The following is a 13,877-nucleotide window of genomic DNA, read 5'->3' on the forward strand; positions in this document are numbered from 1 at the left end:
GGAACACGGTTGACTTACGCGCGCGGAACGACAATACTCGCAAGATGTCGTCGCCGTTGCCTGACCAAGACGCCATTCGACGGCGGGTGGCGGCCAGTCGCTACTTTACGGCGATGGATTTGGAGGGCGCATACGAGCAAGTGCGTGTGGAACCTGAAGATGTGCCGTACACCCTGATGGCCACCCCGGACGGGACAATGGTTAGTCACGTCCTCCAGCAGGGGGACTGCAACGCGATTGCGACATTCATGGCGGTAATGACTGACCTATTCTCGCCCTACATCGGTGCTTGGCTTGAGATCTACCTTGATGATTTGATCGTACACACCGATGACCTTGACGACCATGTACGGTGTGTTAAGCTCGTCATCGACATCTTACGGGAAAACGAGTTCTACTTATCCGAAAAGAAGATGCACTTCTTAGCGGATGAGATCAAGCTATTAGGACAGATCGTTTCGCACCGTGGAATCCGGCTCGACCCTGCCAAGGTTGAGCGCATTCGAACATGGAATGTCCCCACTAATCGCGATCTTTTGCGAGGATTCCTGGGTGCAGTTGGGTACCTTGCGGACGGCTGTGCTGGGATCCGTGTGCCGATGGATGTGTTGAACCGGTTGACAGGCGACAACGTGGTCTACCGGTGGGGGCCTACAGAACAGCGAGCGTTTGATGAAATTCGGGAGATCGTGCACGCTCACCGAAATGTGCACCGTATGGCTATGAGGTATGGCCCCGATGCCCCCCCTGTCCATGTAGTAACTGACGGATGTCTTACCGGCGTAGGTGGATGCATCCTGCAGGGCACTGACTGGCAGTCGGCGGGGGTCATCGCGTTCTATTCTGCTAAGCTGTCTCCTGCGCAACAAAATTACGCAGTGCATGAGATCGAATTGTTAGCCGGCTTAGAAACTATGCTACGTTACCGTGATCTGCTGCTCGGGGTGCGCTTTACCTGGTACACGGATCATAAGGGTCTGATCCACTTCATGAATCAGCGCAACTTGACGGGACGACAGGCGCGTTGGTTAGAGAAGTTATCTGAATTTCACTTCGAGATCGTTTACGTGCCTGGTCTTGATAATAAGTTAGCGGACGCCTTGTCACGGATCTACGCGGCTGACGAACCTGGTCTGGTACGAGCTGCGAGTGAAATGGTTCAGTTCGACGACAACCATCCGCCCGCCGAAGGCGCCGGGATGGCAATCCTCACTGGACTTGAGGCTCGTTTGGCGACACTGCGACCGCGTGCGGACCGCGTGCCGGCGGGCAACGCGATCCATGATCGACAAGCTTCTCCCAAGGTACCGCGGGTACAAGCGTCGGAGCCGGTCCGGAGGGCGCGTGTGGCTGATACCTTGCCGGCGGAGACGGGGCGAGCTGAGACGGCGGCAGAGTTCGCCAAGCGCATCAAGAAGGTGACGTTGAAGCTGCCGGCACAACGTCAGGAGGGCGGGAGCCTAGAGCCTATCACGAGGTTATCAGAATCAGTCGCTGATACTGACGTACCGCATGCCGAGTACCCGGCCCCGAAGCTACTCGATGTATTGCTAGAGTACGATAATGGGTGTCGATTTCCAGAATGTATACGAGGGAAATACCTGGCGGATCCCTTCTTCAGGCTAATACTTGAGGCGCCGGACCAGTTCAAGAATTTTACGTATGAGAACGACGTCCTATACCTCAAGGATGGGGGAATTAAATTGCTGTGCATACCTGATTGCTTGATCGGGGAACGCAAGGCACGCGAGATCGTCATCGCACGTGCGCACTCAATCTTAGCGCATCTAGGACCTACAAAAACGATCGCGTATCTTAAGACGTCGGTATGGTGGAAAAATATAATACATGACGTTCGGGCATTCTGCGAGAGCTGCACTACGTGTAGACGTAGCAAACCTAACAATCAGAAGCCGTACGGGCTCCTGAACCCCCTCCCCATTCCCTCAATACCTTGGGAGGCGATTGGCATCGACTTCGTTGGGCCTTTACCTGTATCGAAGGATCGCGACGCATCGTACGACGAGATCACGGTGGTGATTGATCTCTTGACGGGCCGCGTGCATCTTGTACCGAGTCGGCAGGACTATAGGGCTAAGGATATCGCCGAGTTAGTTTTCGCTGAGATCTACAGGTTACACGGCTTACCGAAGAGAATTGTGAGCGACCGCGATGTCCTGTTCACAAGCACATTTTGGCAGCACCTGAATAAGATGCTAGGTGTGAAACTTAGCATGTCCAGTGCTTACCACCCGGAGAGTGATGGGTCCACAGAACGCGCAAACCGTACGATAACTCAGATGATTCGAGCATGCGTACGACCAGATCAAAAGGACTGGGTGTCGAAACTACCAGGGATTGAGTTCGCCATCAATTCGGCTCGGTCAGAAAGCACCGGTTACGCACCGTTTTTCTTGGATACAGGACGCATGCCGCGATCCTTGATTTGGGATCAACCGGCCGAGCTGGAGTATCCAGGAGTGCGCGTGTTTGCTCAACGGATGCGCGCCGCGATCATGGCAGCGCATGACGCCATCCTGGAGGCTCGCGTGAAGCAGACGCGTGCCGCTAATCGATTACGACGGCCCGCCCCGTTCGTCGTTGGAGACATGGTCTATGTTTCTACAAAGAATATCAGCTTCCCGAAGGGCCGCGCTCGGAAGCTCATTCCCAAGTATATGGGGCCTTACCTGATCTCTAAGGACTTTGGGAACAACTCGTTCCGGGTCGACCTACCTGCGCGGCTATTGCAGCGAGGAGTTCATCCTGTATTCCACGCTTCGTTGCTTCGTGTGCATGTTGCCAATGATGATCGTCTCTTCCCTGGACGGGCGGAGACGCAAGTGGCAGATTTCGGGGAAGACGGGGCCGAGTGGGCCGTAGATCGCATCCTGTCGCATAAGGGGCAAGGGATGTCATCCGTGTTCAAAATCAAGTGGAAGGCCGGGGACGTCACCTGGCTACCTCTTGATAAAATTGATGGTCTGGAACATTTGAAATTATACCTGGACGAACAAGGAGTTAGCAGTGTCGCGGAACTCCCAGAAGGTAGTGGAATCATCGAAGAAGATGACCCGCAAATCTTCGCTGGCGGGATCACCCTGTGTGTCGACGATGCCGGCGGACGGAATGGACGCCGCCTATATAACGACCTTAGGACGGGTGATATCGACACCGTTAGCTATTCCGCAACCTCACACTGCCCCCAACTCGATCGCCACTCACCATTGTATATGCCCCCTTCGTCTGGCTCGACCGCTGACCCGCCTGCGAAGCGGCGGGGTACCGCGAAGCGTAAAGAACCGCCGACCGCTGTCGAACCCGACTCGATCGTTAGCGAGTCGCAGTCCAAGGATGCGGCGAACCCCGCTACCGACGCCGACTTGATGCCGCTGCCTGGTACGACACCGGAGGGCGAGGATGTGGTGATCATTACCTGTTGCAAGGGCGTCGAGTTCAACGCTACGCACAAGGAGTTCATCGTGGATCACGTACCTGCCCCGATGATCGGGTGCCCGTTCGATGTGTACCATTGGAAGGACGTCGAGCGTTACCTCCGCTACGACGAGCGCATCCGTGGTGGACTTGCCTCAGTTGATGAGCCGGTGCCGATCGGGTACTACTCCCTTCGTTCGACGATCAGGAAGCTCGTCGATCCCAGCGTCGCTTCGCTATCCGGATTTGATGATAAGGGTGCGGCGGAAGTGGAGGGCGAGCCGATGCGACCGATCTTCTTCCGGCCGGAGGTCCAGGAGGTTTTAGGCGGGCATGCCGCTAAGCGCGCTGCTAAGTCGAAGTCGGCGAAGGAGGGACAGGAGAAGGCCGAGGGGACCCAAGCGAAGAAGATCAAGAAGCAGCCGGCCGACGGTCACACAGGGTCGGGCCAGGGGTCGCACGTAGTCGCCGGATCGTCGAGCGCGTCGCTCAGTGCATTGGGGGTTGATGAAGATGTTATTCAGTTCGCTATTGTACAAGCTCTCCGTGGGCAGATGCGCGCTCAACAGCGCCGGCGGGAGCGGGAATTGGAGAAGGGGACGCGCAGGGGCGCGTAGCCGTGGGATTGAGGCGGAGGTTACCTTATTGGGCGAAGCGGTTTCCACTTCGGGAGGGCGGATGTTACGTGCCGGTCCTGCCGGGAGCCGAGACCGAGAACTCTTTTCCTTTTCTAGCATTCGGCGCTGATGCGCCTTTTGACTGTTTGATCCTTTGCTCCACTTCCATATGCTCAAAGGCTCGCGGCGAGGTATAAAAGACAAGCAGCCTCGTCGCGAGGACCTTTACCTTTTGGTTTCATATCTTACCTCGAGTTGCTCAATCGAGACTTGAACTCTCTATTGTTGTGCCGCTCGAGAACCTTATCGTGTGAACGCACCTTAGCCGTATTCGGCTTTGCCCGCGTCACACGGACTTTGCCGGCAGTTGCCGCGATGCCGGTTTTTCGTGGCTCGAGTGCGCGCAGCTTTACTTACCTTCGCCCATGCAATAGGACCGGCATCTCACGCCCTATTTTTTTCTTCTCGTGAAACCTCATATGCACCGCCGCAGCAAATCATATGCATGAATATTAATGCAATCGGTGCGTGTACGTACCGTAGCGGGTTATTTGGGGACGTGTCGTAATTAGCCGGTTTTGCGCACCATGGGCCCGTAATCGCCAAGTCCGTTCACGAAGATTTTTCCGAAAGTGACACGAATTTCATCGATTCAGATGATGTCGACGAGGCATTACAGAAGCTCCGTCGTGCGCACCCGGATCCAAGCCGACGGGCGCCATACATCCATCTGGGAATATGACACATCAGGAACCGACCGATGTTGTTGTTGCCTTACAACGTTCGGTTATATAGTTATCCGGGAGATTAGCGCCGTCACCTTGCAGCGATGTGGTATACTGTTGGATGACGTTGACAACGGAGCTGACGAACCATACATTGAAATACATGCTTCATTGAGTTTGTGCTGCTAGGGGACAGATGTACCAGCGACACTCCGAGCAGAGCGAGCGGGCATGGAATGGTGTGAGTACTTACGCGTGTCAGCCCCAATGATTGACTGGATCGATCTGAGCAATTGTGAACAGAAAGCACCGTAATGCAGCGCTCGAAAAATGGTTGCAATTTGTCGCTAGCGTGGAGCGGATATGTGCGCGCATTCCGAAACAGTCGTTCATATCGTTCGCCATCCCGCATTATCATACACTCCACATCTTTTTTGATCACAAGGACCTTCACTTCTTCCGATCCGTCAATGGCACGTACTACACGCGACGTATTGTCGGTCAGCACCTCGTGGCGTATCACCGACCAGAAAGAGCAGCACTCACCCTCACGTCCATCAGCTCCTTCTTCGTCACGTTCCCCTGCGCGTCCTTATCCACTAGCAGGATAACCTGCGCCACATCGCCAACGGGAATGAACATCCTTCCCGGAGCCGCGAGCTGGTCCACGAGCGGCTGCGGCAGCGTCGGCGCCGCGGCGCCAACGTGTATCGCGTCGTAAGGCCCGGCATTCGCGTACCCTATACCCCAGGTCGTCAGCATCATACAAAAATCGCGACGTCATCCTCGAACGGACCTTGCCTCCCGTCGCCGCACACGACCTCGATCGCCCCGCTATCGAGCGCCTGCCCGAGGCCGTCCCTCTTCAGATTCTCGACCGACCACCGGACGAGCTCGGGGATATGATCGATGCCGACGACCTTCCCCTGCTCCGCGACGATGTGGTGGAAGACCGCGCAGAGGTAGCCGGATCCGGAGCCGACGTCGAGTACCTTAGCGCCGGGCTTGAGGAACGGGAGGAGGTACTCCGTCGCGTACGCATGCTGCGATGTTCTCGGTCAATGGGTGCGGTTACGGTATGAGAAGGGGGCGAGGAGGGCTTACCATGTGCGGCGCGCTGATCGTCGCGTCGTGTCCGATGGGCGAAGGCGCATCCACGTATCTACAAGCCGGGTCCTCCCGCATCAGCGTCGCGAAAAGGTCAGGCATTCGATAAAGCACGCACGCATCGCGCTTGTTCACCACGTAATTCGCCCGGTCCTGTAACCCATCATTTTCTCTGTCTCGCATTCGTCGCGGCATCCGGAGAGATCGAAAAACGCACGACTTTCGCCATGGCCTACGGTCAAGAAACCCATCGCGTGAGTTCAACGGTTCGACGCCTCTCCCGCAGAGAACGTCGCACCGTCTGCACCTCCGTCGCGCTGAATATCCCGTTCTTCGCCATGTTCGCGATGAGCTCCGAGTTCGTCGATCCGCTAGAGCGCCAGGCCATCCTCAGTCTGCTCAATAAGCCAGCGGGCATACAACAGCGATATTATAAGTGCAATGGACGTAGCCAGCAAGAGTAGTAGCGGCCACCGGGATGGCAAACACCCATGACGTCAACCACTAACACATCATTATCTCGATTTCACCCGCCGTCGAAGTTGTTCACAACGTGCAGCCAGCAGCCACGGATGGGATACTCGTCAGGTAGTAGACCAGAAATTTACAGTACATCGAGAGGCGGTATAGCAATCAACGTCCGCCGCCCCGAAAGGCAAGGGGACGCTCTATGTGTATGTGTAACATATCAGGGAGGATAGCGAACGGGGACATGGCAAGCGAATCAATCTTCAAGCGACGAGCAAGAAATCGCATTCCATCAAGCGCCGGTGACAGGTACAGCAGCGGCGGCCGGTGCCGCCGTAGCGGTGTAATCCTAAACGGCGAAAACGCAACGGGATGAGTCCTAAGATGGCCATAGCAGAACGACAGGAATGTGCACACCTCCATCTCGGCGTCGAGGTCGGCAACGGTCTTCTGGGGACGCTCGTTCTTGCGGCGTCCACCACCTCGTCCGCGCCCGGGACGTCCACGACCCGCGGTCCTTCAATCACGACAACCATGAGTTCGCGAGTTCCTTGGGGTATATGCAGCCCGGGGGGAGACTAACCTGGCTCCTGCAGGAGCACCGCCAGCCGCCGCGACGGTAGCGAGCGCGGGCGCCACACGGGCCGCGAGCGGCGTAACCGGAACACGCGAGGGGTCCACGATGATCTCGATCTTCATGGGGCGCTCTGCACGTCGGAGTCGAGTCGAGGGTGGATGTCGAAAGTCGGCGCGAAGATTAAGCAAGAAGCAGAGGATAGACAGGTTCGTTAGTCGTGCGTTTCGGGCATCGAGATTTGAGGAAGACCATGCGGAAAAAACGAAGATGAACGAAGGGCGGCGCCGTGCCACGTCACGGGGCTAGGTCGCCCAGTCTTGAGCGCGAACGTGTCATCGCGAGCCGTTCTTGCTTGCACGTCGTCGTCGAGCAGTGAGCGCCACGGGAGCCGACTCGCGTCAACCGCAGCATCCGCCCACGGCCTTCTCTGTGCACGCGAGGCTATCGCAACGCGCTGACGAAGACGCCGTCACGCTTCGTAGAAGGCCATTGGGACTCTTCCTGTCCTCCGAACGACCACGTCGGGCGTGTTCGCGCCGTATACGTCGCCGGCCCGTGATGATCACCGGGCGTCGCACGAAAGCATCGGCTGATCAGACCGAGAGGCTTGTGGACAGGACCATAGGAGCAACACCTGGAGGCGAAGCGGGTCCCCGAGACGTTTCTTCCGACCGTGCGAGTGGCTGTGCAACGGCGGATGTCGGCTTGGACATTGGTGATTGGCACGACGACGGCGCCTCCCTCCAGCACCAAGGCTCCTCCCCGAAAAACGACATCCACGGCCAAAAGTGCGAACCCGAGACCACGCTAAAAGGGACGAATATCTGAGGAGCGGAAGGAGAGTATACTAACTCCCATCGATGAGCCTGTTGTGGTACTGGGCGTACGCCTTCGAGCCGTCGCCCTTTCGCTGGAACAGGATGGTGGCGACACCCTTAGACCGGCCGTTGTGGTCGTAGGTAAGTGTCACGTCGCGCAGCGGACCGATTGTCGTCGTAAAAAGCTCCTACAAGACAACGCCACGCATCAGTATCCCGCCCGTTGTTCATTCGTTAGACGAGGGCGTACCTTGAGCTGTTGCTCGTTCACATCCGCGGGCAGGTTCGAGACGACGATCTTCTCCGAGAGGGGCGCGGCCGGCTTGGCGTTGGCCGCGGCGGCGCGGGCTTTTTGAACGGGGCCTGGGGCGGCCTTACCGAGTACTTGCGCCTTCGCGGCGGCGCCTTTGCGCACGGCCGACGTGCGGCGCGCGGTCTTGGGGCGGGTGGAGATCATCTGGTTGATAGAAAGGGTTTCGGTTTCAATTGGAAGAAACGCGTCAAGGCGAGGCACGGCACGAACCTCGTCGAGAGTCTTGTCCATCGTTGGCTGCGGTGCTGGTGAGGATTTCTTGAAGGGTGAGCGGTGAGGAAGAACCTGGACGAGAGGGAGGAGGTGGGAGGTAGCGACGGTGGTCGAGAAGAAAGGGGGCGACGCGTCAAGGCCGGGGTTTATGTGCTGGACGGCGGAGTTCGAATTGTCTTCGTCCCACACCGCCTCGCTGCAGCTGAAAGACCCTCCTTAACCGCCATTGCTGATCCCTGGGCTGAGCAAGGAACTTCACTCAGGGTCTCTCTGATCAAGCCATGTCGAGAGGGGGCCGTGGCGGATTCGGAGGAGGAAGAGGTGGGGGCCGGGGAGGGTTCAATAACAGCAATCCACCACCTATGGGCCTCACGTTCGCGGATATCCAGGGGATGTCGAAGGAGCCTTCGGCGCTGTATCCTGTACGCGTTAAGATACATTGATACAATGATAGTAATCTGAGAGAGATATCTGCAGCCTATGGATCCCCTCCCGAGCCTGACTGAATACACCGAAACCGAAAAGCGAATATGCGAGCTCCAGCTTGGTTTCGCAGCGCGGATGCGCAAGTCGGCCTATTGGGTCGTCGAGCAGACCAAGTCGACCGGTATGTGTTACTTTCGTCCCGTGTCGATGTCCGTCATAGCTGACACGCTGTTTTACGAGAGCTGCCGCGGTATTCTGACAAGTACCGCCCCTCGACCGATCGACCACCGGCACTAAAACGAAAAGACCTCCACCAACCTTTCTTCCCCACTGAAGTCTTCGAAGATTACTTCAATCCGCGGAAGAAGAGGAAGGTCACTGCAAAACGCAGCACGGGTCCTCGAACGAAGCTCGAAGAGCTCGAAGACGACGGGGACGATCCTGTAACCTGATGTTTTTCTCTCTGACCCATGGACGTTGCGTGCTCACAGGCATCGCTGTAGGACAAGGACAACGAAGGATCTGACCAGGGGTCTCATATCGACGACGAAGACTACGACGTTGACGAGGAGTACGATAATGATTATGCCGAGAACTACTTCGACAACGGCGAGGGGGACGATATGGACGACTTAGGTGGCGGTGGTGGGGACGAGGGAGGAGGAGGTAAGATTCATTCTACCACATCGGGTCCACTGCATGCTAATTACCGTGTGCACAGGCTTTGCGGACTACGACTAGAATTTATGTTCGAGTAGCCTGTACGACGACAGTATATCGACCACCATGCGATATGCAACAAATGTGTCCTCGTGCCGCCGTAATCATAGACCGATTTGGACCGTTTGTCCATCACTGTCGGACAGTGAGGGTCAGAGATCAAATCAAACGAGGCATTGGTCAGGCAGAATCGTGAAATAGAAGCAACAAAGCGAGCAGCAGCGCTAGCCGTTCCAAAAAGGAGGTCGTCATAAAGGCCGTGCAGATCGGAACGCCGTCTTGATACCCAACAATCACTGGAATTTAACACATTCATCGGCAGGACCACCTCCAAATCTCAGTCTCATACGAACCCTGCACTGAAGGCAAGCTCATCTACAACGGGTAAGGTATGTGACTCCCACCTGTCAGCGAACTCCGAGTATGTGCTTTGTATTCGAAGATCAGAGAAGATTGAAAGATGCTGGTGCACAAATATTGTGAAGAGATTGGGCTTTTGTACGATGTAAGCGCCAGATTACACGGAAATGCCCCCCTGTACGCTCTATCTGTCGATAACCTCAGGGTCTCGTTCGAAATCATCATCGCTTAACACGTGAGCTGGGTACCTCCTCCGGTGTAGGCGAATATGTCTACGGTTCTGGATTAGACAGCTTCCAAAACCGATATATATCGAGGTTTCAGATGCAATGGGCTCATCGTATAAACCTCGCCCGAACGTTGCTTATAGAATTTTCAAGGACCGGCGAACCGGATAATTTAGACGAGGCCATCTATCTATCCCGTCAGGCAGCCGACGTACCGCGAGGTCATTTCCGATGGTTCGCCCTCAATTTGTCCAAGACATTGATGTTCCGCTTCACCGAGATAGGTGATATTGATGACCTGAACCAAGCTCTCGAATGGGATTTGAAAGCCATGGAAACAATATCACCCTCAGACTCAAACTACAGCGATGTTGCGCTGGAAAAGATATCACATTTATGCACCAGGCACGAGGTGCTCCAGGACATGGACGATCTGCACCAGGCCGTGAAATTGTCACAGGACTTACTTGGCACTCTGCCCGATGGACATCTCAACAGGTTCGATGCGGTGGTTCACCTAGCAAAGGCACTCCTGATGCGCGGAAAGCACGGCGAGGGCACGACGGTGGACATCGATGAAGCTATCCAGGTGCTAAATCCCGCTAAAGATCGCGTACTTGATTTAGACCGCGAGCCCGAATGCCTTCGTATCCTGGCCGACTGCCATATCTCGAGATTTCGTATTACTAGGGATCCAGAGGAGGCCGCGAGAGCACTAGACACAATCACGAAGCTGCTGGTTGTCGTTAGCCCAGGTCGGCACGAGCGTTTTCAATGCCTCATCGATGCAGCAGAGCCGTACCTTGAACACGGCACGCCGTATCGCAACCTCACCACAGCATTTGTACATGCGCAAGCGGCATTGACGGAGAATCAGAAAGATGTCCGTTCACGCATATACAGCGTGTATCAAGGTTTCTTCATACAGTGCGAATCCAACACGCCGATGCTCTGTCTGCCGAATATTCCGTTCAGTCACAGCTGGTGAATCTATACGTGCAAGTAACCAACCTTCTCCCTCGAGTTGCATTCTTTGGCCTTCATCTTCGATCACGACTCCAGTATTTGGAGGCTGGACAGCGCGTGGCTCTAGGTGCTTCTCTGGCCCTGAACATGGATTCACCACAGAAGGCTATAGAGATCCTTGAACAGCGCCGCGCAACATTGTGAACTCACAATCTCCGTCTCCGATCAGCCTTCGACATGGTACCAGGAGAGCTGCGCAATCAACTGCTGCTTCTCGCTAGACAATTAGAACGCAGCTCGCATCCTGGACAGGATGCCAGAGAAGCAGAACTGGACGCCGCCCGTAGACGACAGCAGAGCGAGGAGTTCAACTCTCTACTCGAGGAAGTACGCAGGCTTCCTGGCTTGCACCGATCCCTTCTGCCCGACAAGTACGAGGCACTGGCAGAAGCGGCGGACGGTGGCCCAGTTGTCGTACTTGTGTCCAGCACGTTGGCGTGCCATGCGGTCATTATCAAGCGTTCCGGAGATGTCATTAGTATCCCACTACGAGAAGCTCACCGAAACCTGGCTCGTGGAGTTTGGCACCACGTGGCGTTCGGCCGTGGCGGATGCTAGATCGGTTTTTGAGAGATCGCCTCAAGGTGTCGAAGTCGGTGGTTCACCTTAGGTCAAAGAATCCAAGAATCGACAGTATCCCTGCATGCTTTATGGGGGTGAATGTAGTTCTCCCGATTCTGACCGTCCTGGAATTGAAGGCATGAATTCATCCCCGCTGTATGTATACCGCAACTCACAGGCTACTACGGGCAGAAACCGCCCTCGCATATGGTGGTGTCCTACCGGTCGCTTTGCACACCTCCCAATCCATGCCGCAGGTGTCGACGGGGCATGTTGCTCCGACTATGTCGTTTCCTCGTATATACCAATGCTTGGAATCTTGATCAGGTCCAGAGCAGAATATGAGCCGGCGAGCAAGCACAAGATGCGCGCGTTGGTAGCCGGCGTACCTCGGTCGCACTTACCTCAGTAGGGCGACCTCGTTTCGACTCGCGAGGAAGTTGCCGCTGTTCGCTCGGCACTGCCGCAAGGCGTAGAGATCCCGACTTCGCCTACGCATGGGCACAATGGGGGCAGACGAAGAATCGATGACGTCCACCATGCTTTTCTGAATAACCTACCCAAAGCAACGATGCTGCATTTTAGCATGCCACGGTCACCAGGATCCAGAAGATCCGTTGAAAAAGCGGATCCGTGATGAGCGACGACATTGTCACGATTGAGAAGCCGATGCCGACGCCTCTCTCCCATGCGTTCATGGCGTTCTTGAGCGCCTGCGAAGCTGCGAAAGGCGATAAGGTAAGGATTGCATCCCAGATTTGAGGCGACGGCATCCCACAGACGAAACGCGCCTCGCAGAATCGACCTAACCAAGTCATCCACCTCGCTGCAACGTTACTATTCGCAGGGTTCAAGAGCGTCGTTGCAACGCTATGGTGAGCCACGATTTCCTCGCGCGTACGCTGCTTACGTCGGTTTTTGCATAGATCGATGGAAGACGTAGACGGCCCGGTTATCGCCCAGTCCGTTTACGGCGACTTGTTCGGAAGCGACTCAGAGCTCATCAACCCACAGGATGTCGCGTATGCTCTGGATGATGCAGTATGAAAGCTTCGTCGTGCGCACCCGGATGCCGGTCGATGGGCGCCCTATATCCACCTCGGAATTTGATAGATTTCAGTGACCATGAAGCAGGCCCGTTTCGAAAGCGATTCGTCCATGATCTGTACGAATGGACAACGAGGGTATGCCGTGGGGGGAACGGCGATGCAGCCTTACTTAGTTCATGACGGTGGTCGTGTATGTGTATAACGACATCCCCCGAGATAAATAAGTAGATGAACGGAGACGAACGGCTTGCGAACGTGGACGGAGAAAGCGTCAAAATGAAAAAAGTGCCCACGGTCTTGTCCGCCGACGCGCGATCGGACTTCGTTTGTGGACCCCGACGAAGCCCCGTAAGCGGGTCCAAACCAAACGCCGAGTTTTTTGTTGCCCGTGTTTTGACTGTCAACGTCGACATCGTCGCCAACGACGACGAGCGCGCTCGCTGAATTGCTTCCCCTCAACTTTCTTTTTCGATCCAATTAATACTGTGCAACACCAAGAGTACAATATCACCGTGCGGCGGAGCTCCAAAGACTCAATCGCGCTTCGAACTCAACTCCTCCGAGGTCGAGGTTGCCGCTGCTTTCCCCCAATAATTCCTGTGTCTGTCCGTCTCACTACCATCGTCGAGGTACGCGTCAGCTCTCGCTAGCTACTCGACGCTGTATCAATTCGTCTTCTGTACTTGCTTCAGGTCGTCCGTACACCGTTCATTCTTGGAGACCGTCCCCGAGCCTAAAACGCCGCCCTAACACGTGCGGTCAACACGCAGCTCCCAGCTCGAACCGAACAAACGCGGTCGCCTGCCCGCCCCGCCGTCCCGTTCGCCCTACCCTCGACGGGCGCGGACACGCATATTCGCAACACCGCGCACATACATCCAGCACACCGCGTACGTACACGCGGCCTCCCGTTGGCTTGCGCACTCGGATCGCCTCCTGATAATACCACCGCCAACCATCACTTTCTTATCCTTCTTCTTACTCGGCTTTTGATATCCCCACTTATCTACTCGCAAGACTTTCGCATCAATCCACCGACTATCACACCGGATTTTGGACTTTCTGTTTGCTTTTCTGTGCCATAATCCCCTCTTGAGGTCGAGGACCCTTGGCTTTTCATATCGGTTACCAAGCACCACCACCGTTACCACCATCTACAAGACACTCAACAACACCTTCATCCGCGAACGGGCTTTGAGATGGCCAGCTCGGCCACCGCACTTCTCCCCTCCACC

General features: G+C 55.8%; 5 protein-coding genes across 5 annotated transcripts; 3 read left to right on the plus strand and 2 right to left on the minus strand.

The window, feature by feature from the left end:
* Positions 1–2,678: 2,678 nt before the first annotated feature.
* PUNSTDRAFT_68681 (uncharacterized protein) lies at positions 2,679–2,957 on the plus strand (the record flags this gene model as incomplete). The annotated part of the gene is made up of 1 exon (XM_007384503.1): positions 2,679–2,957. A coding segment is annotated over one exon (279 nt), but the record flags the coding sequence as incomplete, so codon positions are not given.
* Positions 2,958–5,108: 2,151 nt separating this feature from the next.
* On the minus strand, positions 5,109–6,355 carry PUNSTDRAFT_52946 (protein-L-isoaspartate O-methyltransferase). The gene is made up of 7 exons (XM_007384504.1): positions 6,183–6,355; positions 6,102–6,116; positions 6,003–6,037; positions 5,882–5,939; positions 5,574–5,820; positions 5,324–5,517; positions 5,109–5,257 (listed from the first exon to the last, which is right to left on the minus strand). Exons 1-7 carry the CDS (start codon positions 6,270–6,272, stop codon positions 5,228–5,230), a joined length of 669 nt encoding a protein of 222 aa, XP_007384566.1. The 5' UTR covers positions 6,273–6,355; the 3' UTR covers positions 5,109–5,227.
* Positions 6,356–6,456: 101 nt separating this feature from the next.
* PUNSTDRAFT_52947 (uncharacterized protein) lies at positions 6,457–8,355 on the minus strand. Its single transcript, XM_007384505.1, has 5 exons — positions 8,271–8,355; positions 7,998–8,204; positions 6,936–7,935; positions 6,770–6,869; positions 6,457–6,701 (listed from the first exon to the last, which is right to left on the minus strand). The coding sequence occupies exons 1-3, from the start codon at positions 8,289–8,291 to the stop codon at positions 7,777–7,779; spliced, it is 387 nt and encodes a 128-aa protein (XP_007384567.1). The 5' UTR covers positions 8,292–8,355; the 3' UTR covers positions 6,457–6,701; positions 6,770–6,869; positions 6,936–7,776.
* A 199-nt stretch (positions 8,356–8,554) lies between these two features.
* On the plus strand, positions 8,555–9,440 carry PUNSTDRAFT_114057 (uncharacterized protein; the record flags this gene model as incomplete). Its single annotated transcript, XM_007384506.1, has 5 exons — positions 8,555–8,695; positions 8,751–8,880; positions 8,940–9,142; positions 9,203–9,365; positions 9,421–9,440. The coding sequence occupies 5 exons, from the start codon at positions 8,555–8,557 to the stop codon at positions 9,438–9,440; spliced, it is 657 nt and encodes a 218-aa protein (XP_007384568.1).
* Positions 9,441–10,268: 828 nt separating this feature from the next.
* Positions 10,269–11,590, plus strand: PUNSTDRAFT_134994 (uncharacterized protein; the record flags this gene model as incomplete). Its single annotated transcript, XM_007384507.1, has 2 exons — positions 10,269–10,959; positions 11,202–11,590. 2 exons carry the CDS (start codon positions 10,269–10,271, stop codon positions 11,588–11,590), a joined length of 1,080 nt encoding a protein of 359 aa, XP_007384569.1.
* Positions 11,591–13,877: the final 2,287 nt, after the last annotated feature.

The sequence above is a fragment of the Punctularia strigosozonata genome (assembly GCF_000264995.1).
Source record: "Punctularia strigosozonata HHB-11173 SS5 unplaced genomic scaffold PUNSTscaffold_7, whole genome shotgun sequence".
Classification (NCBI taxonomy): Eukaryota; Fungi; Basidiomycota; class Agaricomycetes; order Corticiales; family Punctulariaceae; genus Punctularia; species Punctularia strigosozonata.

What these genes read in the sequence shown, in the direction of transcription:
- PUNSTDRAFT_52947 (XM_007384505.1), bottom strand. Translation starts at nt 8,291, where the DNA reads ATGGACAAGACTCTCGACGAG. An exon ending in TGGACAAGACTCTCGACGAG is followed by an intron (nt 8,205 to 8,270) that starts GTTCGTGCCGTG and finishes TCTATCAACCAG; the next exon opens with ATGATCTCCACCCGCCCCAA. An exon ending in TGAACGAGCAACAGCTCAAG is followed by an intron (nt 7,936 to 7,997) that starts GTACGCCCTCGT and finishes GTTGTCTTGTAG; the next exon opens with GAGCTTTTTACGACGACAAT.
- PUNSTDRAFT_52946 (XM_007384504.1), bottom strand. Translation starts at nt 6,272, where the DNA reads ATGGCCTGGCGCTCTAGCGGATCGACGAACTCGGAGCTCATCGCGAAC. An exon ending in GTGGTGAACAAGCGCGATGC is followed by an intron (nt 5,940 to 6,002) that starts GTGCGTGCTTTA and finishes CCCGGCTTGTAG; the next exon opens with ATACGTGGATGCGCCTTCGC. An exon ending in GTGCGGCGACGGGAGGCAAG is followed by an intron (nt 5,518 to 5,573) that starts GTCCGTTCGAGG and finishes CCTGGGGTATAG; the next exon opens with GGTACGCGAATGCCGGGCCT.